At 43.1% G+C, this 25110-nt stretch overlaps 1 protein-coding gene across 11 annotated transcripts in view; it reads right to left on the bottom strand.

Moving 5' to 3' along the window:
• MAP4K4 (mitogen-activated protein kinase kinase kinase kinase 4) overlaps positions 1–25110 on the bottom strand; it is a 163970-nt gene that overhangs the window by 56145 nt on the left and 82715 nt on the right. For all 11 annotated transcript variants that reach the window (XM_086880384.1, XM_086880388.1, XM_086880383.1 and 8 more), the window contains exons 4-5: positions 2269–2394; positions 1387–1497 (exon numbers count right to left, since the gene is read on the bottom strand). In XM_086880384.1, coding sequence (XP_086736510.1) covers positions 1387–1497; positions 2269–2394 — 237 coding nt within the window. The remainder of the gene's footprint in view (positions 1–1386; positions 1498–2268; positions 2395–25110) is intronic.

The following is a 25110-nucleotide window of genomic DNA, read 5'->3' on the forward strand; positions in this document are numbered from 1 at the left end:
TCTCCACCTACACCAATCTTTGGCACTTTAGCTCCTTTTAACTTTGTGCTACTTGACCTCTCTCCTCCACCTCTAACAAACTCTGTGTTGAACCAGGGCTTGAAACACCTCATTGCAATGTGAGATTAGCATTCCTTTTTTCCAGACATTCCAGTTCCCGATGGTCAGTAATTAATGCTCCTTTTGCATATCTCTCACTGGAATGAGACAACAGTTTTCCCTAACTCTTTTCTGAGGTAAGTAATTTTTTCCTCTTCTCAGCAAGTGTTTGACTGCTTTATCTAAGAAGGATCTAGGATGAATACAATATAGCATGGAATACCTCCAGGCCCACATATCTCTCAAATCAAGGATAAGATAGTCCCGCAGAAGTTAATTTTCCTCTTATTAAAGCATGCTAACCAATTGTTTTGAAATACAACTTCTTCCTTGTAAACAACTTAAAAAGTGCCAGTCAAACACCAGCAGCTAGACTCCCCTCTATCATTTGAAATTAGAGCAAGAGACCAGAACTATGTGTCTCCCTCTGTCTTCATCTTAAAAATTGCCAAGGCAGAGCAAATGTGTAACACAAACAGCAGCATTGATTTGTGCAAGAGCCAGTGCACACTTCCTTTAACATAAAGCCCTTCAGAACTTCATTTATGATTAAGCAACTGAACAAACATAGTGCTTAGTGGTATGGATAGGAGGCAACTTGTTTTACAAAGAAGCACAAGGAAAAACATCCCAGATTTACTTAGTGAAGCAAAACAAATGCCAATTCAAAAAGCACTTAAAACTGTACCAACTGGAAATTAAATATTAAGAGTAATTAGTTAAGGTTTCAATTTTAGAACAATCGGTAAGCTGCAGCCCTCTTCCTGAAAAACTTGTGCAGCGCCGCCTGCGAGCACCGCACAGGGCACAGCCACACGTGACAGAGCTGCTCGCTCTAGACAGACTGCAGGGATAACAATGAGAGCACATCACAGCACAGAAGTCCTGACTGCTGGCCTGAGCCAACAGCTCTTCCTCCATGGACTTGATAAGGAGGAGAAAAAGGCAGCTGCAAGCATATTTAGAAAATCCCATCCTGTACGCTACTGTGCTACACCACGGTTTCAGCCTCAGGTCTCACGGATGCTGTTTCTCAGCTTCTGTGGTAGGTGAGGTCACTGGCTCCTCCACTGGCTTCTCATGACTAGAAATTGCAATTTTCTGCATGGCTTCTGCTATAATACAGTACAACTCACACCACGTTAAATGATGTGGAGCAGACATCTATCTGCTCCTATGCACTCTCCAAGTGATGACATGGCTAATGGGATTGATCAGAAACAGCTTCTTGCAGAACCTCAAGCTAGGCTACATTTCTGTTTCTGTGTGGGGCAGCCTTTTCCTTACCCGGAGAATCTCTCTGGAGATATATGCTATCCAGTCTTCTTTCAGGGTATTCCCTTTTGTGTTCTTCACAAGGTCTGTGATAGAGCCAGCTCCACAAAACTCCATAACAAGCTGCAAAACAAGTATCAGTGGACAGCCAACATTAAACACAGATCTCAGCTGTTTAGCAAAGCAAAATACTCAGGTTACAACACTGATTTGGGAATCTCTTATGAAGCAGAGAATATATTTTACATCTCTGCCTGGAAAATGGATTCAACCAAATGTCTTCAATGTGTGTGAGACATATATGGAATATGTCTCACATTAGCTACCACATTCTCAAGGACTGATTTAATCACTGTAATTTAATGCTGGGAATCTGGATTTTCTCAGCTATGCAAAATGCATTAGCAGTAAGAGCACATCCAATGCTGAAGGAATCAAACTGATCACATCACTGCAACACTTCTGATCCTTTAACATCCATTTATTTATAGAAGAACAAGCATCCTGCCATTTCAACCCCAAACTTCAGTCCTGTAGAGGGTGTAGATGAGGTGGGATGAAAAATGTAATGGGTACAATCTCAAGCGCAGCTTTCTTTTTACAGGCACATATTCTTACTGCTCAGCTCAGCTGTCTTGCTCCTATGAAACATGTTACTATCCATCTGGGAAACAGGGGAATAAAAGTGACTTACAGAACAAATCCACTGCTTATAGCAAATCTTGGTTCAGACATCCCCTTAAGGATGTGTGATTAGTCTCTGTGATTCACTCACCTAGCGGTTCAGGAAAGCACAATCTCCTTTAGTTTGTCTTTTCATAGAGGGGTATTTCATCATCAATCTATATCCAACAGGGAAAGACTTAGGAACATGTTTGAAAAACATCTGCTTACCCACAGTTGGTCATCATGTCCTGGAGGACTTTTCTTAATGAAAGCACCATAGTAAGTTGCAATATTTCTATGATGAGAATATTTCTTTAGCATATTAATCTCCAGTTTGATTTCTTCTTCTTCATCCTTTGGAAAAAAATAAAACAAACCCCCATATGTTTAATATATTACATGTATTATTGATTTATTCTTCACTTTCACACACGTAGATTTTTTCTAAACTTCAATTTATATCAGCATCATGTTCAGTAAACCCCTCTGACATTCATGCCATCAAAATCCTGTCTTTTGAGATGGTCTAAAACAAGTCCTTCCCAAGTTTTCAGTAGCACAAAAAACCAAATAAAAGATGCAATGGATTTGACCCAGTGATGGAACATGACGTAATCTGTTTCAAAAACCCTATGCTTGTAATACCTTAAGCAAATCCATAGCTAGCAGGCTGGGAATTTATGACACAGGAGTATTACTTCCATCTTCCTCATTTTTTCTCCTTTAATTTTGGAAATTTCAATGACTTCTATTTAAATGCCAGATAGTGGCTTTGTGAAACCATCTGCCAAAGCAGGTTCCAATCTTGGTGCCAGCATGGGACTGGCGCAGGAAAACAGAGGTGGGGACCAGGAATTCCCCTTATTGCAAGAAAGAGGCATTTGCCTCGTGCACAAGCTTCCTTCTGTGGAGGAAGAGCAAGTGCATCAGGAAGAACGGGCCAGGAGCCCAGGCAGTAAACAGGATGCTGAGACACAAAGGCAGAGGAAGGATTTCCCCTGGCTCCCCCTGCTCCAGCAAGATGCCAAGGAAAGAGCAGCTCAGGTGAAAGGAGGTCATCCCTCCAAAGAGCTGAAATGGGTAACATAATGAAACCACTCCTTAAAACACCCACAACCTGATTTTGAAGTGACAGTAGGACATGTTGCACACATGTTTTGAGGTGGTGTCTGGACAGGGAGCCAGCAGATACAGAAGGAGCAGACACTAACCCACCCCAACTCTCTCTTCCCATACCTAGACAGTGGGAGTCTTCTTCAAGCACCGTTCATCAAGGCAACAAATTAAAAGGCAGATGGAAATCCCTTTCTGTTCCACAATTTTATATCCATCGATATCCAAGCAGAAAAATGTCTACCCTTAAACTGATTCCAGGAAGAACCCAAAACCTCTTCTCCCTGGCTGCTGGCTGATGGGAATGGCAGCACATATTCTGATTATCCTGTGATGTCAAAGCTGATTATCTGACAAAATTTTAAGCCTTAAACTTCCTTGCAATTTGTACCAATCAAATATCCTATTCATAACATATGCAGATGTTAATACAAGTTACATGCTAACTGTTTATACACATAGGTACACAGGGCTTGAACAAAAGACACCACTCTCTGCTACAAAGCTAAGAACTATTTCAAATACTCTAATAGTGGGATGCAACGCTTACTCATAAATTATTATGACAGAATTCTCAAAATGAACCAGGGATAAACTTTTCTTATATCTTCCCAGGATGCATCTTTGAAGTAAAATACTGCATTTTTCTGGAACACTGAACAAAACAGAAAAAGAACCTTGTAAATCAAAGTTCCCAGTGAACAGCCCTGGGAGAAAGCTTTGTCAGAAAAGCTTTTTGAGCCAAAAGCTAACTTGTTGCTTCCCCAGCTGCTTCTGTTGTCCTTGTTGTTGAATGACTTTTTTTTTTTTATTTATTCAGACTATATGCAAAAAGAAAAAAAAAGAGAGGAAGAATAAATGCTTATATTACATCAAACCTCTGAACTGTGCATTTAGGAAAAAAAAAAAAAAATTAAACAGGAACATTGTTAAACTTGATGTTTTGGGGCTTAATTCCTGATAGGTTAATATGTATAATTGGATTAATCTGCTATTTTAAACTGACTTTTTAGATAAAAATTACTTCCTACCCTCAGCACACGAACACAATAGCTTTTACAGTACAATGGGCAGGATGTCCTAAAGGTTGTTTGTGTTTATTTATTGTAACAGCAGCCAAAATGGCAATACTTAAACAGGATCTATTTCTGAAAAATAAAATAATGAAAATCCTAGCCCCTCTCCCCCAAAAATAAAATATCCTGAAGAACAAACAACAAAAAAGACACACACAGAGCCAGCAGACTGTAGACAGCTACTGTTCTTTCAGCTCTCCACTGAGTCTGTGTCACAGCACCTGCTCAAAGGCCTGCAGCAATATCTCCCTGCAGCAATATCTCCCCAAATATCTCCCTGAACTACAGCTAATAAAGGTCCTACATTCATATTTCAGCCGCCTTACAGCACTTGTCCACAACACAAATGGCACCGCACCTACAGTTCAATCCAGTACAAAATCCAGTCTACAATAATAAATGGATTCAGTATTTTTTGCCAGGCTTTGGAAGACTCCACTTACTTAGTGTGGATCGATAACTCCCTGGCAATGAGTCCTGAAGACTTTGTGGCGACAGGAACTATTATGAGGATTAATCAGCACAGAAAAGACTAAAGCACCAGTGCGGTACAGTCATTGGTGGAAGACTTTTAAAAAAGGAAATTAAAAACAAAAAGTTGGCCAGACCAAAATTGTTCTCTTCCAGATTCAGGAGCATTTTTTTTTTTTCCAGGGTACAGGTCATTTCATCCGAATGTGGACATCTGAAAAGGGCTAAACAATGCGCACCCTACCAGTGTTTACTTCTCCCCACCAACTACAAAAGGAGGGTGAGGTCATTAGCCAAGACCCAGACAGCAATCTTGCAGATGTCTTGCATCAGGGTGAGATGAATCCCACCCAAAAATCTCACCGGATAAGGCCATTTCCGCACAGCTCTCCTTATGGACACACGTGCCTCAGGGAGGGTAAGCTGCAGCCTGCAGCAGGGATCCTCCTGAGACGGAGGTGTTTTGGCAGCCATCCTGGGATTTGGACATGTGAGCCAGCCTCAGAGGTGGAAGGTCTGTCACCTTCTCCAGACAACACAAGCACTGCACCACCACCACTAATAGTCCCTCCATTTGCAGAGGCAAGGGTATCACAAAAGCAGAAAATTAAAACTAATTGAGGCAAGAGACTGTCATTCTCATGAAGTAATACAAAAGTACATCCCTTTTTTCTTGAAGGAGAGAGGCAGCTGGTGAGCCCTTCCTAGTGATTTTATGCAGCTGGCATCAATTACCACTTTAAGCCATTATCTGTGAATACAAACTCCTATTGAAACCTTCTTTGTCTTCCCTCTGATGGAGCTGGTGGAAGTGTTTTATACTTACACATTTACTGTCTGTGACAGCACGTCTGATTACCAGATATTTCTGCAGTAAGCTATACTTTTGCAAGACTACGTGGTTAAATCAAGCTTGGAGCAGCTTTCCTCTCCCTTTTCATGTGTTTCCCTTCAGAGACTAAATGGACGTGCCAGCATCCCTAGGGGTTTCTAACTGCAACACTCTTTTAGCAAAATCATCTTGCCTGTAAGATAAAAACCTGCATATGACTCCCACACAGAAATCCACCTATGTACATTCAGATAATTTCTAACCATTTGAATGTGCACACTAAAAATAACCCCAGGTGTGTTACCTCTCAGCCTACCACCCAGCAGCACTTGATCAGCTTGCTTACTGCTCCACCACAAAGCTCAATATGCTTTGTTCTTCCATTTATCTAAAGCTGCACACTATCAGTGTGTGTTTTTCTGCATGCAGATGGTGAAACAATGAGGTGTTTTTATTACTTCAGCATTTACAAAATTGTGATGATTTAAGTAGCTGAAAATTTAAGCATTTGACCGTGGTTGCCACTGGAGTAACTCACAGTCAAAAATGCTAGTAGTGCAGATCCATGTAAGGAAGATTATCAGCTGTTTTCCAAAGATAACACAGCACCCCCTTCATCATTATTGAAAGAAAACACTCCTTATATACACAAATTTTTAGAAGATAAGGAATTCAGAAACACTTTACTGGACATTTCTGAGGGCTAGAAAGGAAGAGAACTAAGCTCTAAAAGTGTCAGAATCAGGGGGAACATAACCGAAGGAAAAGAAAAATCACTTCAAGTCTGCCCCTAAACATCACTGTCTAGATGCCTCAGGAGACCAAGCACAACAGTCCTGACCTGTTCCAGCACTAAAACTGGTATGAGACCCCTATGAGAAACTGTCTCTGAGAAACACACCTAGATGAGTAAAGGGGAAATAACACAGTTTCCCAAGCTCTATAGCACAATGAAATTATTTCAGGAGCTGAATTTTAAAATTTCAAAAACTCCAAACCTCCCAAAGGTAGAGCAAAGACATGTCTCAGGGCATGTAAGCGGTGACTTTCCATCCACACTCCCAAACCTGGAAGATCTGTCTGACCACTGCTCTTGGCTGGATATTTATTCTGACAGCTTGAGGAGGAGAAACTCAGGACTATTTCTGAAGGTTTTATTTACCCCAGTAATAAGATGAGGAGAAATGCGAATGAGAAAACACAGTTCAGCAAGGATAAAGCAAGACAATGTTCTGTGATGAAGGAGAGAGCAAGTTTATTTATCCTACCAGATCATTTATATGCTGCCCTAAATCAGTGTGAAGCAGAATACAAATTGGTCCCTTTGGCAACTTTGCTTTTTGATTTCAGAAATGAGACAGTGACAAATCTCAACTCTCCCTGCACAAACAGCATCCAGTTTAAGGTATCATTTTAAACTACAAACAAGGGTTTTAAGAATTAATATCACTACCAAACAGTGGAAAGTCAAACACACCAGCAAAACAGGATGGAGTGAGGGAAGCCTTCAAATCTCTTTTCCTTTGCTTTCCAGTACTGCTCACAAAGCTTTGCCTGCGTATACCCATGGAGCTGTCCTGCCCGGAGAATGGCAGCTGGCAATATCCTGCCTGGGGTTTCAGAGTAAGTTGAGTTCCAGTGCTAGCTCCTGGAATTTGGGAATCTTGATAGTGGCAGAGTTGGGATCTATGTAGAGGGGCAGGCAGCAGTCTCAGCCCAGCACTGGGAGTGAAAAGGCATTGCTAACCCATGAATCCCCAGAGCCATGGAGAGGAAACCAGTTTGCCTTCAAAGGCATCGGAGTGATAACAAGTTGCCCTTTCTTTTACCATTTGCCCCTAACACACTAATAGAAGAAAAACTTAAGTCCAAAAGAAACCCAGTTTATTTTCCTTTCTGCTTCCTCTCACTTTTCTTTTCTGCCTTCCACTTACATTTAAAACAAAAAAAAAAAGTCCTAAAAGACACCAAAACCACAAACAAAAATCTTCCCGGATAAATCAAATCACAACACCAACTTTTGCAAACCACCACTTTGCCTGAGTGTCACAACCTCCCTCCTCTTTGCACCCCAGACTTGGCCAGCATCCATTTGGAGCAGAATCTGTCCAGGGCAGAGAAAGTCTGAATAGAGCCCAGCACAATAGGTGACCTTTTCTGCTGCTGGAATCCATAATACATACACTCGTTAATAAAGTTCTCACACACGAGGGAGATGTTTTGGCGAGGAAAGTTGGGGCAGTATTGCACACAGCACCGTACTTGAACTGGGAGCTGTGGCGCTGCCTCCAAGCCGGGAAGGAGGTTGTAATTTCAGGAGGAACCAAACCACAAGAGAAACAATACACCAAGTGGGTAAGCCCCTGCCAGCGACTGCCAAGGTAGGAAGTTTGTATAAAGTAGAGCAGTGTAGAGAGTGCAACGTGGAAAAATGTAATCCTCTCCAACACCACAACGAAGTGTTGGAACTGGGAATATGACGTAAAATAGTTTGTAAAAAAAAATATCAAACACAGGCTTCTTGGGAGGGAAAGCCTAAACTGTTTTAAATAAAATACTTTAATCAAGAGGTGCAATAAATATTTAACAAGTCCTTATACAATCCCTCCTAAATCTTAAGTTTCTTATTACACACCATCCTTCTTGAGAGCCTTTTAAAAGCCTTTGAGCTTTGTCACCCTCAGGCTAAAGACCTCATGTAAGTTTATTTCCCATCTGTCTCTCTCCAGTGTTACCTTCCCACTCCCAGCATTCTCTGTGCCTGTTTCACTTCACATGCAAGGTTTTCACGGACCCCTTACCCACATACTCTTCCCACCCTGGCATCAGCAGGTTAATTTCTCTGTGCTGTCCTTCAAGTCTTTTCCAAAGGGGCTTTTCCAAGACCTTCAGCCTGTACTCTCTTAAGGAAGGCAACCATCACGGCACACGCTCAGTGACACTGATGGAGCACCAGCCATCTAGCGAGCAGCGGCACGGCTGGTGAGCATCCCCCACCACTGCTGGGAGGGTGCCTCAGCCTCTGCCCCTTGCCCACGTGCACAGTCCTTGCAGAGAAAGGCCTTCATGGGCCTCCCCATTTGAGAGCTTTCTGGAAACCAGGCATCCTGTCACTGTGAGCTGCCCACCAGCCTGCGAGCTGCTGCCGCTGCCGGCACAGGGCCCTGCTGCCAGGAACAGCAACGCAGCATCCCTGCTCAGGCACGGTAATTGCAGAAGACAGCTGTGAAGCTTTTTCAAGGGTCAAAAAAACCTTACTTTTGTGAGGACTGGCTGGCAAAACAGTGCTGTCCTTATGACCACATTCAGTTACCTTCAGTGGCAACATTTCATCAAGCAGGTGAGAAACGCTTCCAAACACACACCAAACAGAAGCTGCTTTGTCTCCCCTTGGCACAACACCCTCTCTACTGCATGCTGAAGGCACTGTTTGAAGCAAGAAAGCAAATGAGCCAAGTCGTTCACCACAGTGCCATCACTGAAGCTGCAGCCATAAAGCAGCAGTTCAATTAGCTGGACAAAGAGGCATGAGGAAGGACTAGCTCCCGAGCAGGGTCCCAGCGCTCCCCAAGGAGCCTGTGAAGCAGCATTGTGCGGGCGCAGGAGATGGAATCACGTGCAGGCAGGAAGGAGCCAAAAACCACGTGAAGACAATAATTGTGTGTTGTCTCCTCCCGAAACCACCTCCTCTGCCAGTCACTTGGACAACAATATTTTCTTTCTTGCCTGATGTGCCTCCGGTGCCTTCACCGGTCACTGAATGAGGTGCTCTGAAGGCACAGGAACCACACCACTGCTGACCTCCCTCGGTAAAATCCCGGGATGCCACAGGCTTTTCCAAAGACAACCAAGAGAGAAACCCCCTAAGGGTAAATCTCTTTGACTATTTCCAAGGCTAATTCCTTGATCCCAGTCATGATTACTTAGAAGAGTTTCCCCGCTCATACTGCATGTTTGTCCCAGCTATACAATTCAACTGTCCATCCTCATCAAGCCTAAATTATTTACAAGTTACACAACAAGCTAGCCTTATACTGACATCTTCAGAGCTCTCATAAAAGAGGGATGGACTAGTTCTCTACTTTCATCACGATTATTTACATTAAAAATGCCTGTTGCAATACAATTTCTACATCCAGTCTCAGGTTTCTTGTGATAGGAACAAGCCCTTCCTAGCAGATATTAAAATTAAGCCTGTGTGAAAAAGAAAGAAAAATCCTTTATGTAACGCTCCAGGCTCAGATAATTAGAGATGTAGATGCTAGAGAGAAAACAGGCTACTGTGCACTGCCAAAATGTTGCCTGGCTTTTCCACTTCCAATCTCAGCATGCATTTGATGCCAAGGAAAGCAGCATCTCAGAGGGTGACAGAGCCAAGGAAGGCGTTTGCCCACTGCCTGGTTCCCTGCTCTGCCCTGGGCAGTATGAAGCTCCACCACACCCACCTGGAGGGCAGAGCTCCTTCACAAAGGGATCAACACATGAGTCCCTCCCTACATGTGCAGTCCAGACGCTGCTGGGATGCAGTTTGGACCTGGGAGATGTAAAAGGCTCCTGAGTCCTGCAGGTTTCATGCAGCTGGAGAGACTCAAAAAGAAACTGAAGTTCTGGCTTGAGACTAAGCTTTAAACTTAGAGGGAGGCAAAAGGCAAACATCTGAGAGAAGAGAGGAAACAAAAGTTCCAAATGACTGAAAGCAGATTTCCTATACACCAAATGCCACACAGACATTATATTAGCAGAAATGCAAGCTGAGAAATTAAAGTACATTAAAAATAGCAGTTCTGGCATAACACTAATGTTCTTCTAGTACATACGTAGTGAAAACTACAAAAAGACATAAATTTCCTTACAGGACAGATTTGTTCAAAATAAAGCCTCGCACCCACACTGACCAACAAGTCTTGTAGATGAACAGGGAAGAGGAATTTATTTACAACCCCTGTTTCATTTCATACATGGAAGGAAACACAAATGCTACAAGACAAATAAAACATCCCAACAGTGTGGGATAACAAACACAAAAGCTATAACCATGCACACCCCCTAACAGGAACAGAAAAAATGAGAGGACAGAAAAGTAATCCCAGTTGGGCTTTCCTTGGGACTGTTTCACATAGGATCTTTTATCAAAATGAGATGGGGCTCGAGTAGTTTACAAGAGAAATGCAGCAACTCTATTGCATGTCACCATTTCTTTCCTGAAGGGCCTGGCACTGCTCAGCACATCTTATTTAGGCCAAAAGCAAACAGACAGATTTGCAAAGCAGAGGGGGCAGACTAGCAGTGGTACTCCAAAATCAATCATACATTAAGAAATAAAATTAAAAATAAAAAAAAAACAAAAAAAAATTCCCAAAACAAAACAAACGAAACCCACAAAACAAAACAGAACAAAGAAATAACCACCAAAAACAAACCCAAAACACAGGGCAGCACAAACAAGTACCACTACAATTGCTGGCAGTGAGCATCTGGTAGCCATGAAGCAAGTACCTCATACTTCCAGGAGACACAGTCTCACCAGTGGCCTTCACCTCTCCACAGGACAAGTATCACCTCAGGTGGACAGACCTGTCTCTCACAGACACCCTTCCCCCATATTTAATTGCAGATCCCCAGGTCACTTACACTCCAGCACAACCACTGTGTGCCTAAAATTAGACAGAATGAATCCAGGCTTTGGTCACTGGTAGCATCAATGGTTAAGACAAGCAGACAACTGCTGTAAGACCAGGAAGTTTTATTTCAGTCTTGGTCTACTGACCCCAAATCAACTAGTAGGTGGAAAAACTTTTAACATATCGCTAATCCCTCAGTTGTCTATGTTCCCTAAGTCTTCTATAATGCTTTAAATTAAGGGAACTGTCCTCATTAAAATGCTGCAACGTGCAGCAATTTTTCCTTCCAAATGTTTAGAACAGTCTGCAACACTAACAAAGCCTTGCATTTTTTCAGAAAATGAGTACTAAGAAAAGTCCCAAACCCGAAATTACTGCATTTTCTTTGAAGTCCACCAATCCACTTCTGTAAAGTGACATAAACTTCACTGAGTTTGCTGCGATGAAAGAAATAGATTTAACGTTTCTTAAGTGGTGTTCCTTTGTCTAAGGTACACCTGCCAGGTGAAACTGCTTCTAACAGATAGCTGTCACATCCATAAACATAGAAAGAAAGATATTGGCTTAGGAATACCCATGCTTAATGCCAGTGCAGCCAGTAACCTATGCTCTGTTTCACACCCACAAAAGGAAAAACTCAAAATTCTGCACTATGCTACACCTTCCAAAAATCTTCTTGTAAGCAAGGATTGGTGTGAGATCATGATCTGACTTATTCAACACAAGGTTTCTTTTGTGAAGCAGCCAAAATATGTAAATTGCCCATGAATAAAAGAAATCGTCTGATCTGTACATGTGTCTTACAAACGCGATTAAATGACACAGTGTGAGAGCACAAGTCCTTACAAGTTTTAATTTCAGGTAATCTTTGCCTAAAGGTTAAACACTTTAGCTCCTCTGGTCCAATATTAGTCACCACTCAGCCTCTGTCAGTAATCCACAGCCATCCCTCCTGTCTTGCACAGAAAAAGGACTGCAAATGCAAAATGCCAGGTGCTAATAGGGAGGACCCAAGAAGTTCAAAGGCCCATTCCTCTCACCTGATGAGAGACAGAAGGGATCGCAAAAACAGCTGCGGCACCAGCCCACTGTCGTGCTTGAGAAACAGGCTGAATAAACCACTGTCTGTGCAGACCATGAGTGGCTGGGATGAGGAGAAGGGAGGAAACCAGACCAAGCCCCAATATTTGTCAAATTTCAAAATACTCCAGAAAATGCTGTTGGTTTCACCAACATTGCAAGGAAAGACTGCCTTAAAAAGCTGGAAGGAGTGGGCTCACTCCTACTTCCTTTTGTCACCATCTCCACCTTCTCTTCCCTCTCTGTTTTGGTGAGAACTTCTCATAAGAGTGACAGAGCATAAAGCTAATATCAGGTAATTAGCTGTGACACCATTAGACCTGCTCAGACCTACCGAAACCTGTCCAAGCCCTTAAACTACCTGCTGCTTCTTGGGAAGGAATGAGGTCTTGCAGCAAAGGGTAAACCCAGGCCCATGATGGATACCAGACTAGACCCACGATTTCTGCTCCTCCCTGGTCTTTTTCACTCCCAAAACCTACAATGTAACAGCAGCTTTAAGGGTGAAAAAACAACACTATGCTCAGCTACTCTGTAGAAATAAACAGAAAATAAATGTATGCTGAGAGCAGCTTTCCTGAAGCAGACCTCTCCAACTTGCTTGTTCATGTACAAAAAAGATCCATGTTTATAACCCTAGGGGTTTTCAAAGCAAGAAGGAATATGGATATTGTATTTTACCTCTAAAATACACTTCTGCTCAAAAAACACAGCTCTTTTAAAAATGGGAAATCCATTACTGAATGATTTACAACTGACTGACAAGATGATGATGTCTGTAATTATCAGGTCCAATCATTCAAATTACAATATACCAGCAGACACACAAACTATTTGATTCATAGCTAACGTTTTTCCTTCAGCAGTTGCCAGGTCCTTTCTAAAACAAGAGGGGAGACAGACAACCTCTATCAGTAACAAATGCAGCTGCTGACGAGTGGAATTCAGGGATGTCTGAGAGGGGCAAATTTCCCTTCATGTCTGCGCCAAACCCTCCCAGAGGACAGATGACAACCAGGACTGCAACCAAAAGGCTTTTCCTCTGTTCAGACAGGAACAGCTGTTAGACAGGTACAAAGGTACAGCCACGTCTGGGCACATGTGATAAGCGAGTTCTTTGTAAAACTGGTTGCTGAGGTTTTGATTTTCTTTGGTAGATTAACGCTGACTTATGCACAGCATTTAAAATCGCCCTGCACTGCCAAAGCTCTATAAAGGCTGTGCACTTTAGTGTACAAGTTAAGTGCATTTGGCGCTATGCTACAATGTACAAAATCATTTTCATGCAGCTGCCAGCAGAAGGGAGCTATATTCTTGAACCAGATGTTTTTGTTGTCAGTGCTGCCAAGCATGCCTGGAAACCTCACAGCTGAGCAGTGCTGCAGGAGTGAATTAACGACGAACAGAGCCTCGAGATGCTCATGTCCATCTATTAAATGGGGTGTCACAGTCCCCTCCTCTTACTCTTGCTCTCTGAGCAAGGAAGCTAATTATTTACCTGTCTGAGAAGAAAAGCTTTTCTGCCTCCATCAGGATAAATAAAAGCAACAAATGCTTGCAAATATTACACCCCAGCTGCATTTACCCTTAGCTGGGAAGGTGACAAAGAGACCTTGATTAACAGCCAAGAAAATAGGACTGGAAAAAATATAAAACAGTCCTAATGCTACAGTACATGTTTGTTTTTGCTGCTCGGCTGTGAACAGGCAAGCATTTATTGAAAGGTATTTCACTTCAAAAATCAGAGCTGCTGTGGCATTTCACTCTCCAGTTTAAAAACAAACAGCTCAGATCCCAGCACAAGTCTCTCACTCTTGAGCTGAAATGCTGAGAGCAGAGGCAGGAGCTTGGAGACAAAAGTCCACTTCCCAACCTCAACTCCAGCTTCCAGTGAGGCTCAGCTGCTCTTTGCCCTGCTGCCCCACGCTGAAAAGCAGGGGCTCCTGCCAGACCCTAACCTGCCAGCCTTGCCTTGTCTGTCTTAACTGCACCACAGCTAGCAGAGGGGACCTGCAGTGACCAAAATATTGAACGGTCAGACAGCTGCTCAAAACTTCAGGTGTGTGTGCACAGCAGGCAGCGAGCAGTCCAAACAGGAATGGGGGAGTCAGACACCAACACTCGGATGCTGATGAGAAGAAAATGAGGTTTACTCAGTCTAAAACTCTCCTGTGGCAGACCCTACACCAGCCACAAAGCCTGTAAAAGAAACTGGAGAGGCCAGGCCACTTCACCCAGAAAGAAAAAGCCCTGCAACAGTCTGGAAAGAGGTGGAAGCACATCCACCACTCCATCCAGGCCGCTGCAACCCTCCCCAGGCAGCGATGGGTAACAGCGCTTCCTCAGGCAGTCAGGGGCTCACTTTGGTTATTCTACTCGCTGGGCACCACACATGTGGCATGTTCTGGCAATACAAAAAGGGGGTGTGGGGGGGTGTGTTGTGAGCTGCTCTGGAGGCTCTTTTCTCAAGTAGGCACTTCAGACAGGCACAGCCCACTCCTGTAGCACAAGCCCCTGTTAAAAAGTGAAACTCAGCAACCTGACTGTAAAATAAATGGAGGCATAATATGTTTTACTGAAATCACCTGATACATAGTATAATCTGATCTCCCTCAGAAAAAGTATTGGTTTGGTTTCACCAACCTGCAGCAACCACCACACCACCTCCTGTGCCAAGCACGGCTGCAGCCTGCCCAGCCAGGATCTGCATGGGAACTACACCTGAATCAGTGCCTTCCTTAAGGATATATACAAAAGTTCAGAGGAAAAAAACAAAACAAAACAAAAACAAAAAAGAAAACCAACAAAAAAACGAAGTAGCATGGCCTCTCTTGTTCAGATAAATAACTGGTTGCCTTCTCAGGGATTTTTCTGTTACAATAAAAGTAATGCTATCACTACAGAGTCTCAGGGGAAGATGACTCATGAGCAGGAAAGGGCCTGTAATTCTGTGCTCAGGGTATTCACCCAAACAGATATAACAACTTTTTACTATGTTGGTCTGGTAACATGATTAAGTGGCAGTCTGAAGAAATCTTCCCTTAATCACACTTGACTTGAAACCAAACTAAGAGCAATTAGCCCAGCCAAAATGTGTGGGGGAGACAGGGAAGACATTTACATCCAAAAGCCGAAACTTAGATTGTTTGGAGAGCTTCAAAATTCAGGAGGACAAGGTTCAAGGCGCCGGATTTGCTCAGAGCAGAGCTGTGTGACAATGAAGTCATGCACAAAGGGACAGCTGCAGCAATCCTGCCAGCTCCAGCTCCACGACCAAGGCAAGGATCCACTGGTTGGTTTGGAAACATTACCAAGCAGCATGGAAGCAGCAGAAATCCCACACACAGCAAATCAGACCTCTCCAATATCTGGAGAGAGGAAGCTAGCAAAAGACCATGTGTTGCAGAGGTCAGCTTCTGCCAGACTAAGGTATCCAAACAAAGCCCGTCATGGCTGAAGGCTTCTCTCCTGCCGTTTCCTGCAGCCTAGTCTCTCCAAAAGGCACATGTAAAAATCCCAAAGCCCACTCAAAAAGAAAAGTCTCAATGAAACTGATGGTTAAATTGGTTAAGCTTGTCTTTGCTGCTTTACTAAAAAAAATGAGGCACCACTACAAAAAGCTTTTAGCTGTGCTCAGGATGGCATGAATTGAAAAGTGAGGTTCAGGGAGTGCAGAATAAGAAAAGGAAGTATAGGGAGGCTATTATAAAGATAGAAAAACATAATATTAGTACTAACACCAGTGGTAATAATAATAATTGAAATTTCTAAGGTTGTGTATGCATTTTTTATTTTTTTTAAACAAAAAAACTCTCCCCAAAAAAGCTCCATCTGTAGTCTCTGAGCATCTGAGGATTTCTGCCAAAGTGATCAGCAGCAAAAAGCTAGCATTTGTCTTTGAATCGCAGCCATTATGTGCTTCAGTGTTCCCACACTACAGAGAAATCGGAGGCACTCACATGTCTTCCTGGGCTAAGCTGAGCCACTGATCCGAAGCACGAAGGAAGAGGGCAGTGCATGTGTGCTGCTGCATATAAAGGCAGGGCACGATGGAAAAAAAGGGACATTGCTGGTTTTCATGACCTATAAAACTTCCTGTCTGAAAGCGGGCTTGGCTGAGGGCAGCTCTCCAACTTGCTGGCACGCCTCTTCAAAGCAAGACACCCAGCTAAAGGTTGTCTTTCATACAATACATCCCTTATTCCCTCACGCCTCTGGTTCGTGAGCAGACTCTCTTCCTGAGGAACCACAGAGCGTACATCCATGCAACAGTCACGACAAAGAGGTTTGGCCACCTCTCTGCAGTGCTGGCCTGGAGAGCAGGCACATGCCCACGCACACCGACAGCCTGCATGTTGCACTCGCTTCCCTTCAGGGACGGGCAGAGCTCTGCAAAACCCTTTAAGTGGTGTCGGCTCCCCACCAGCCCTACTTGCCTCACACCTGTTTTACCATTCGTCTTGTAGAGATAATTAAAAGATAAGCTTAAAAAGTAAAATTTTTTAAAAAAAATTAGGAACAAAGTTCCCTGAATGAAAGATGCAAAAAAACTGCTGAACACCAATAAGCTCCTAGTAGCACAACCTGAATGTCTCTGCTGCAATGCTGCATATCAGGTTTCAGAAGAAACTCTTGGCTCCTGACATCATGCAGGAGGCAAGCAGGTTTCTCCCTCTGAAGCCCTCTAGTGATGGCCAAAAGCAGAGCAGTCACACATTTATTCTCTTTCAGTGCAACCAGGAGGAAAAATGCAGAAGAACACCTGCACAAGATACCACGCTCATCTGCCACGCCAGGTGAGGATGGCCATGTTTCAAAGAGCACAGAACAGCTCATTGAACCACGCTAAACAGAGTGTTTGTGACTGTTTATCCATGCCCTAAGTAGCCATTTGTCCTGTGAAGGCTGATGAATATGGGTATTTTTGTAAACAATCATGGACTAGACCTCTAATCCAAACAGGAACCAACCTATCCAGAGTGCTACTTAATCAAGACTTGCAAAAAAAAAAATAAAATCGATAATCAATGTCTTTCTTCCCCCCATCTCAAACACTGAATTCCAATGTTTTGATCTATATCAACCCATAGCAATAGGCTCAATCTCTGCTCTCCACCAAATATACAGCTCCTGAATATATGAGTTCCCACAAGTATATTCATCCCATGCATTATGAAGCTGAAGAGAAAACCAGTAGAAGAAACATCTTTATTTTTATCTAAGAAAGTTTCCTATTAATGGCCAGTCAGTCTTCATCACCCTCTGGATCCAGCACTGCCTCAGGGATGCTACATATGCAGGCCTTTCTTATGAAACTGCAACACATTGCCCAAACCAACTGAACTGCATTCTTCTTCTTTATTAATTAGCTGTATGAAATTCATTTATTACAGAACTATCTACATAAGACATACAGGAAGGACACTGAGGTGCTGAAGCATGTCCAGAGAAGGGCAACAAGGCTTGTGAAGGGTCTAGAAAACATGTCCTATGAGACAGAGCAGAGAGAGTGGGATAAGAAGGCTCAGGGGGACCTCACTGCTCTCTGCAACTGCCTGAAAGGAGATGCAGTGAGGTGTGGACTGATCTCTTCTGCTGTGCCTTCAGTGAGAGGACCAGAGGAAATGGCCTTAAGCTGAGACAGGGGAGATTCAGACTAGATATTAAAAAGAAAATGTCACTGTTCAGGTGGTCAGACACTGGAATTGGTTGCCCAGGGAGGTGGTGGAGTCACCATCGCTGGAGATGTCTAACAGGTGTGTGGATCTGCTGCTGGGAGATGTGAGTTAGTGGTTCAGGGGTTACAGTGATAGTGTTGGGTGAGCAGCTGGACTGGATGATCTCATAGGTCTCTTCCAACCTTGGTGACTGATTCTATGATATTTTTATATGTCAGAGTGGCAAATGATTAAATGCACCATATGCAACAATGTTAAGAGGAGCACTGTTTCCCACAGTGAGGTCTGCTCCAACACCTTATCTAGCTTAAGAGCACTTTATTGGCAAAGAAACTGCCAGTTTAAATCATATCTAACTGCTGTGTGGAGGAAGGATGAGTGACATTCAGCCAATTAGCAATGGTACCATCCAAGCACACACAGCAAGGGCAGGCTGGGCTTTTGACTCCAGACTTCACTTAAAGCAAACAGATGTCTTTCAGAGGTAGATCTACTTTGGCTACCTGGATTAGTCCTCTAAAGGGTTGTTTTCTTTTGCCATTCACTAGCCAAAGCACTGTTAAACTCAGGGTTAAGGAGGTTCTTTGCATGCAAACATGGGGCATGATCCACAATGCAGTTCAGCTAAGCCAGCCTCCCACAGGTCACCAGGTCAGAGGCAGCTGCCATCACACATCCTCAGCACAGGTTTTCTGGCTCTGCCGTTCAAATTGAGCTTGCCACACAGCGATTCTTTGCTCTGCTATTATTCTGAGCACTGGAATTCAGAATCACAATGAATGTTATGGAAATCATCCAAAGCAGAAAGTGAAGTAATTTCTAAAGGCAAGCAAGCAGACTAAAAATAGCCTGTTGCACAGTGGAAAGAAGCAGAAAGTAGGGGAATCCCTGCAGAAGACCTTTACACTCCATTCTTTATTCCTAAATCTGCAGGTTGGAGCACTACAAACGGTCCCTCAGCGGTCACTGCAGGTGGCTGAGAAAGATGCAGCCAAGATGTTGGAAAGGCATTCCAGATGGTTTTCCTCCTGGATTTGCACTGCAAAGGGATGGTTCCGGGTTCCTCATGCAACCTCATCACTGTAACCCTGTGGAGATACTCTTACTTCTGGCCAGCTCCCAGAAGCTTCCACTCTCCGTCCTGCCCAGCGCCTCTCACCCACCCCATGCCAGCTTTAGGGAGGGGAAAAAACAGTAGAAAGTCAATCTGTATTTTTTAAAAAATATGTATTTCCTTGCCAGTGGAGAAAAAGATGGGACCTGATAGATGCTGCTGTAAGGGGAACTTGGAATGGAAGGGAAGAGAGGCAGGGTTGTCCCTGCAATAGCATCCAGACACCTGATTGTCTTTGTTTTATGGTAAAATCTTATCTCTAGGGAGAAGTAACTAGAAAGGGGTAGACCACAGACACATATATCAGGAGGAAGCACTGTTAACACAACAGGATGCCATCTGAACATTTACAAATAGAAAATGCAACTATTCCTCCTTTTTTTTTTCCTTTCCTGAATTTACACACAGTTTGTTTACATTTGTAGGCACAGAGAATGAGTTTGCATTTACATGCTGATCCATCCATTTTTACATGATCAGTGCAAACTCTTACAATTTGTGTTACAAATCAAGACTAGGCTAGGTATACTTCCCAAAGTTTTTAATCAGAATTGGGGAGCAGCAGCAATTCTGACTAAGGAACAGACATCTCACTCAGGGACTCGAATTTGAACGTGGACTTGTTTGACCATGCAGCCCCCTCTGATCTATCAATCAGTATAACACTATAATTTTATAATCGATGCAAGGCTTCACATTTTAAAAGATGCTGCAAAAGAGTGTAGTAAGAGAAGCAGTAAGAGAAGCAGAAAGACAAATTTAGAATGAAAGCCAACAAACTCATTTATAAAAATTATTTTGTTCCACAGGCTCAAAGAGAAGCAGCTACAATAAATGCTAGTGAAAAGGGAGCTGAGGTAAAATATGCAAAAGACAAATAAAACCTTCAGTAATAATGCTGCCTTTGCATCAGTGTTTCCACAGCAGGAACTCAGGGCTGCCTGTTTGCCTGCAGCCCTGGCCAGGATAGGTTAGTGCAGGGGGAGCCAAGCAGTCACCAGGATGGCAGCTCTCCCTGCTGCCTCTGGTCTCTCTGCCCAATTACATTTCCATTTGGTAAAATATTCCACACAATGAAATTATTTTCAGGGATCATGGACGCTCTCCTTTGTCTTGCAAGGCAGAGCCATGTGCTTAGCCAGGACAGTAATAGTTATCCAAAGGTCTGTGGGCTGCTACATTTACACTAGTATTTCCACCTAGCTCTTTACCACATCTAGAATCAAGCACTAAACTCTGTTCAGGAAGAAGGTGCTACAGTGGAAAATATTCCTGCTGAAGAGAAACACTGCACAAATTCCTCATACACCAACCAACACACAAAAGCTGAGCTCACTACTGGAACTGAGAGGGACACTTGAGAGGGCACCCATCATCTTACAGAATAAGGTGCAAAAGAGAGCAGGCTAGTGGAACTCCCACCTCCATCTTTTGCACCAGTGATGTGCTAGGTAAAGAAACTACCATTTTACCTGGCAGATGTGAGGCAAAACACAACACCCACATGCTTGCCATCCACACAGGTATAGTGGCACTTCTGCTGTTAGCTTGTTCACTGAGTCTCAAAGACTCATCTTTCAGAACAAAACATGATGAGATGTTCAAGAAATAAAGCCTGACATTAAAAAATCAACAGATAAATATCACAACAAAGAAAATGTGCCTCTGTGCAATGGGCCAGGCTCCCAATGCTCTAATCATGCTTGAAGCAGGGTCTTAATGAGAACAAGACTAAACAGTGTGCTCATTCTGAAGCACCAATCTTTGCAATTTAATGACAACACCTTTGCACTTCTATCTAAAGTGTTCTCTGCACTTTATTTACTGTTTTCTGACAGAGAGGCTACTTTCTATCTACAGCTATGTACACAGGAGCCTTGTTGGAAAGGATTTGTGACACTTATGGGCTCCGGAGACAAACAGAATCTTCTCCTACACTCATCAACCGAACTAGTTTGCACAGCATCTTCAAGGCTCTTTCAACACTAGCTCAGCTGTGTGCTTTCTGTTGCATATTTAAGAGATTGGGCACAGGGGAAGCAGAACGCTTTAGGCATAAGGGCAGTGTTTATTGTGGTTACAAACCAGCTTAGGGTACAATGAATTCCCAGGTCCTCGAGCATTAACACTTGCTACCATAATCTCTAGATTCAGAAGCTGGGCTTTAAGACTCTATTTTAGCCAACAATTCTGCACACAATGATTCAAACTGTACCTTGCAAAAGAAGCACTGTCAAGGGACTTAGAAAAAACATTTTTGTCTCATTAAATGTTGGAGAATAACATTGCTATTTTATCTTTATATATACACATAGGCACATTAAGAAAGGAGGGGAGAGAGATATCACACAGAATAATCTCAAATGTTCAGTACTAGATTTGTGGACCCATAAACTAAAGAAAGAACCAGAGGAGATTTTAAAATGCTTGAAAGTAGTTTGCATGTGCTACACTGCACAGAACTTTTTCCTTAAATAAAAATGAAGCGATCTACTTTCTCCTCATGATTTGCTGTAAAACAGTGGCCAGCTGACTGATAATGGAAGGTGGCTAAGGTCTGCCTACATTTTCAAAGCGGAGGCTATAAATTTCAGCCCCTCCCTTCTCCATGCAGCCTGCCAGTTTTCACATAGCTTGTCAGGACTTTGTATCTCCGGAATTTCTCCTCATTAAACTTGGCTGAAGTCAATCAACAGATCCAAATGGTTATTTGGTGGAAAAGAAGGCAGGACATGCTCAGTATCACCAAGAAGCCTCATTTCCTTAGGAAGTCAAGATAAAAATATGGAATGCTGCAGCAAAAACAGGAGGAGCCCACAGGCAGGTGCAGTTTATGAAAATACAATTAAACACAGTCAAGAGAGATTACATTTCAAGCAGATATATCCCCTTTAATATAAACAGAGAATTAGCTCCCCTGACTTTGATCCTAATGCCCAAGCCAGATTTTAAAGTGTATCTCTGAAAGATAGCTGCTTATACTGGACCTGGGATCTTTTGGCTGCCTATGCAGATAGGAAGAATACTCAGCAGACCCAAGTTTGGCCTAGAAACCTGCTAAAATGAAAGCACAATGCTGTGTCACAATCCTTATTGGTTTCACTCTGCTCAAACTGGCAAGAGCACACATGCTCCAACACTGTATTGACAGGGTTGCCTTGTTATCCTTGAGTAGACAGTATGTCTGACTCACTGGGGGTAAATTAAGCTGTGCTCTGTGTCTGATAAAAATTATATAAAATGCAGCCCTCTACTTTTTGCTATTATCTGCAAGCAAAACATTTGTTTCCCATTAGAACTTGAACCTCCTTAGACAGCTGAGACAATCAGAGCTCAGCACTGGGGAAGGCAGTGGCAAATCGCTTGCACTGAGGCCACCTGCACTAATGCTCCTCTCAGCTCAGACGAAATGCTCCATCACTAGAATTATTATTGCTCAGGTTATTATTGCTCAAGTTCATGCTAGAGCAGGTATGAGCGGTAGGTAAAGTATCTCAGCTGTGAAAGCATCTGCACGCTGAGCATTCACCACTGTTAGTGTTAGGGTCCAGGACACAGATTGATGCTAGCAGTCATTTGTACAAATATGAAACCACATGTCATTAGTGACCCTCTTTGTCAATGCTAACAGCAGGACTTCAGATGATTGCAGGTATCAAGCCTAATGACTGAAGAAAAATAGGCACAGTATTAGAGCTTAAATGCATGAGTTTGCCCACCTGGACAGGTAACAGTGCCCCAGGACGGTAACAGATATCAACTAATTCACCCAGATGACTTACTCTTTCTTTCTCAGTGTGTCACTGCAGCTGCACCATTAGACCAAAGGAAATAAATTTTTAAACAAGTCCAGACTTGTCCAAAGAGCTTAAGACTTGCAGAGAAATCATCTTGATCCACAGTCCTGCCCTTCTGCCTACAGAAGTCAGCTGCAGCCATTTCCATTATGCTCCAGTATTAAACATGTGCTCTCACATACTGATGAGCAATAACAGATTTTGGTGCCACAGCTGAGCAGTATACCCTGACCATGGTCTGCTGTGCTATAGCAGAGTGTTATCTGGCTCTCTTTACTGTTATCTAAAGCCAGGTAGGCAACATTTTAAAGCCATCTCCCTGAAACAAAGGAGATTCCTTTAGGCTCCAAACTTGAGCAAAGTTCCCTTTATGTGGCTGTAACTTCAGACTGTGTCATCTAAACCACATTTCAATTTACAGAGCACTGGTAAAACATTTTCTGCTGGACAGGACAAGAACCTTGCACATCAGACATAAGCATACAGATGAGGAGAAGGCAGAGGCAAACACTGCTTTCTTTACACTTCATTCACACTGTGTTCCACAATCAGCTTTGAGGATGAAGCCATTGCCCAGCCTCAACTGAAGAAGCAACGCAACAGGAATCCTACTAAATGAGCACCGAGAAGCCTTTACAGCTAAAGCTGTATTGCTGTTGAGAGATGCTGCAATGGTGCCCTCGAGGATCTTCATGGCAAAAGAAAAATATCTGTTTATTTCAGCCTTGAGACAGTCAGTCAGGTTTCCAAAATAAGCTTGTTAAAATATATAGAGAGGTATGCCCACAAGGACAACTGACGATAGGCCGTGCATGCAAACTGTCTTCCTCTCAGGTGGAAATCTTGCATAAGGAGGAAACATATAAGCATGGTTGATATAAGCAGACAGAGAAACAAGAGTGTATGAATGTTTTGCATCCATTTTCTCCTCTCTCCTTTGCTAATTTTTCCCTTGAACACACAGCATCAGTGCGAAGTTGCCCTTCACAGGGACATAGTAATGCAGAGCCTTAGTGCTCAGCATCAGCTCTCTCAAGCAGTATTATTTCCCAAGCTGCTTGGTAACAACCACAGCTTTTTGCCCTGATCTCAAATTGCCTGTGAAGCTCCCTATTCAGTCACCTTACAACTGCATCAAACCAGACATCCTTGCCTTTCCTAATAAGCTTCTCCAGCTTGACAATCTTGCTAACCACCTGAGTAATCAGGTGAAGAGAGTGGAAGTTTTCCCTTAATCCAAACTGGTGCCAGCACTGCTCCAGGAAATTTCTTGGACTGCATCCAGAAATTGCAGCTCTGACTTAAACCAGGTGTTGTATCTGCCTTGCTGGGAGATAAAATCACTGCTCCTTGTAAGGACAAAAGGTTCTTTAGAGTTAAATGTCATTCTACTCTGCTACAACTATGAGCTGGCAATTCAAGAAATTTCCCAGCCAGCTAAGGGCAGGGGTGTTGTGACATGTCTGGCACCCCTGCAAGGCTCTGTGCACTGAAGATGGACAGGACCACCTCTGTCTGACCCAAACGGGAGTTTTGCAGAAAAAAGGCAGCATGGAGCTGCAGCAGAGCCTGGTCCCACACAGACATCAGACAGCAGCCAGGGCTGAACCTCCTGGAACCAGGTCCGTGATAAAGCAGGGGAAAGAACTGTGCCAAGCTGCTGGGCAAGGGCATGCAGCAGAAGTAGGTAAGGGATCTCAGTTAAAGAAGGAAGTAGTCAATTATACAAATGCTCTGCAGTTCAAAAAAGACTGTCCTACTGGCTGCAAGACTATTGTAGCTCTTTTTGACCTCCTCCAAAACCAGATGTTACAGCTCAAGGGACCACTCTGTCCAGCTCTGTTTTCCTCTGAACTGTAATATATAGTTCCAAGCAGCTTTTTTTTTTTGCTTCTTTTTTTTTTTTTTTTTTTTAAAACCTAATCCCTTGAAGTGATCAGAGGTTAATCAGCTTCAGGAGAACTGGACAGCAGGGCTGGGCTGTCAAGATTGTACACAGCTTTCCTATTTATTTTTTTTTCCACAGAACAAATTTTATTTTGCCAGGTAACTGTTTAACCAAAGACAGCAAAATGTTGTACAGACTAGTAGTAAGCAAGCTCTCATTTCAGCACAAAAAAGCAAAATGCCAGGACTCTCCATGGAACAATCTGGATTTTTAGGTCCCTGATCCATTTTCCCCAATTCACATTAAGAAGAAGTGACTCCTATGAAACACTGGAAGGGCAAAGGCTATTGGTAGGTAACTCTAGTGACTTTAGGTTTGCTTTAGCTAACTTCACAGTAAA

Source organism: Cyanistes caeruleus, chromosome 3 (genome assembly GCF_971803275.1).
Source record: "Cyanistes caeruleus chromosome 3, bCyaCae1.hap1.1, whole genome shotgun sequence".
NCBI lineage: Eukaryota > Metazoa > Chordata > Aves > Passeriformes > Paridae > Cyanistes > Cyanistes caeruleus.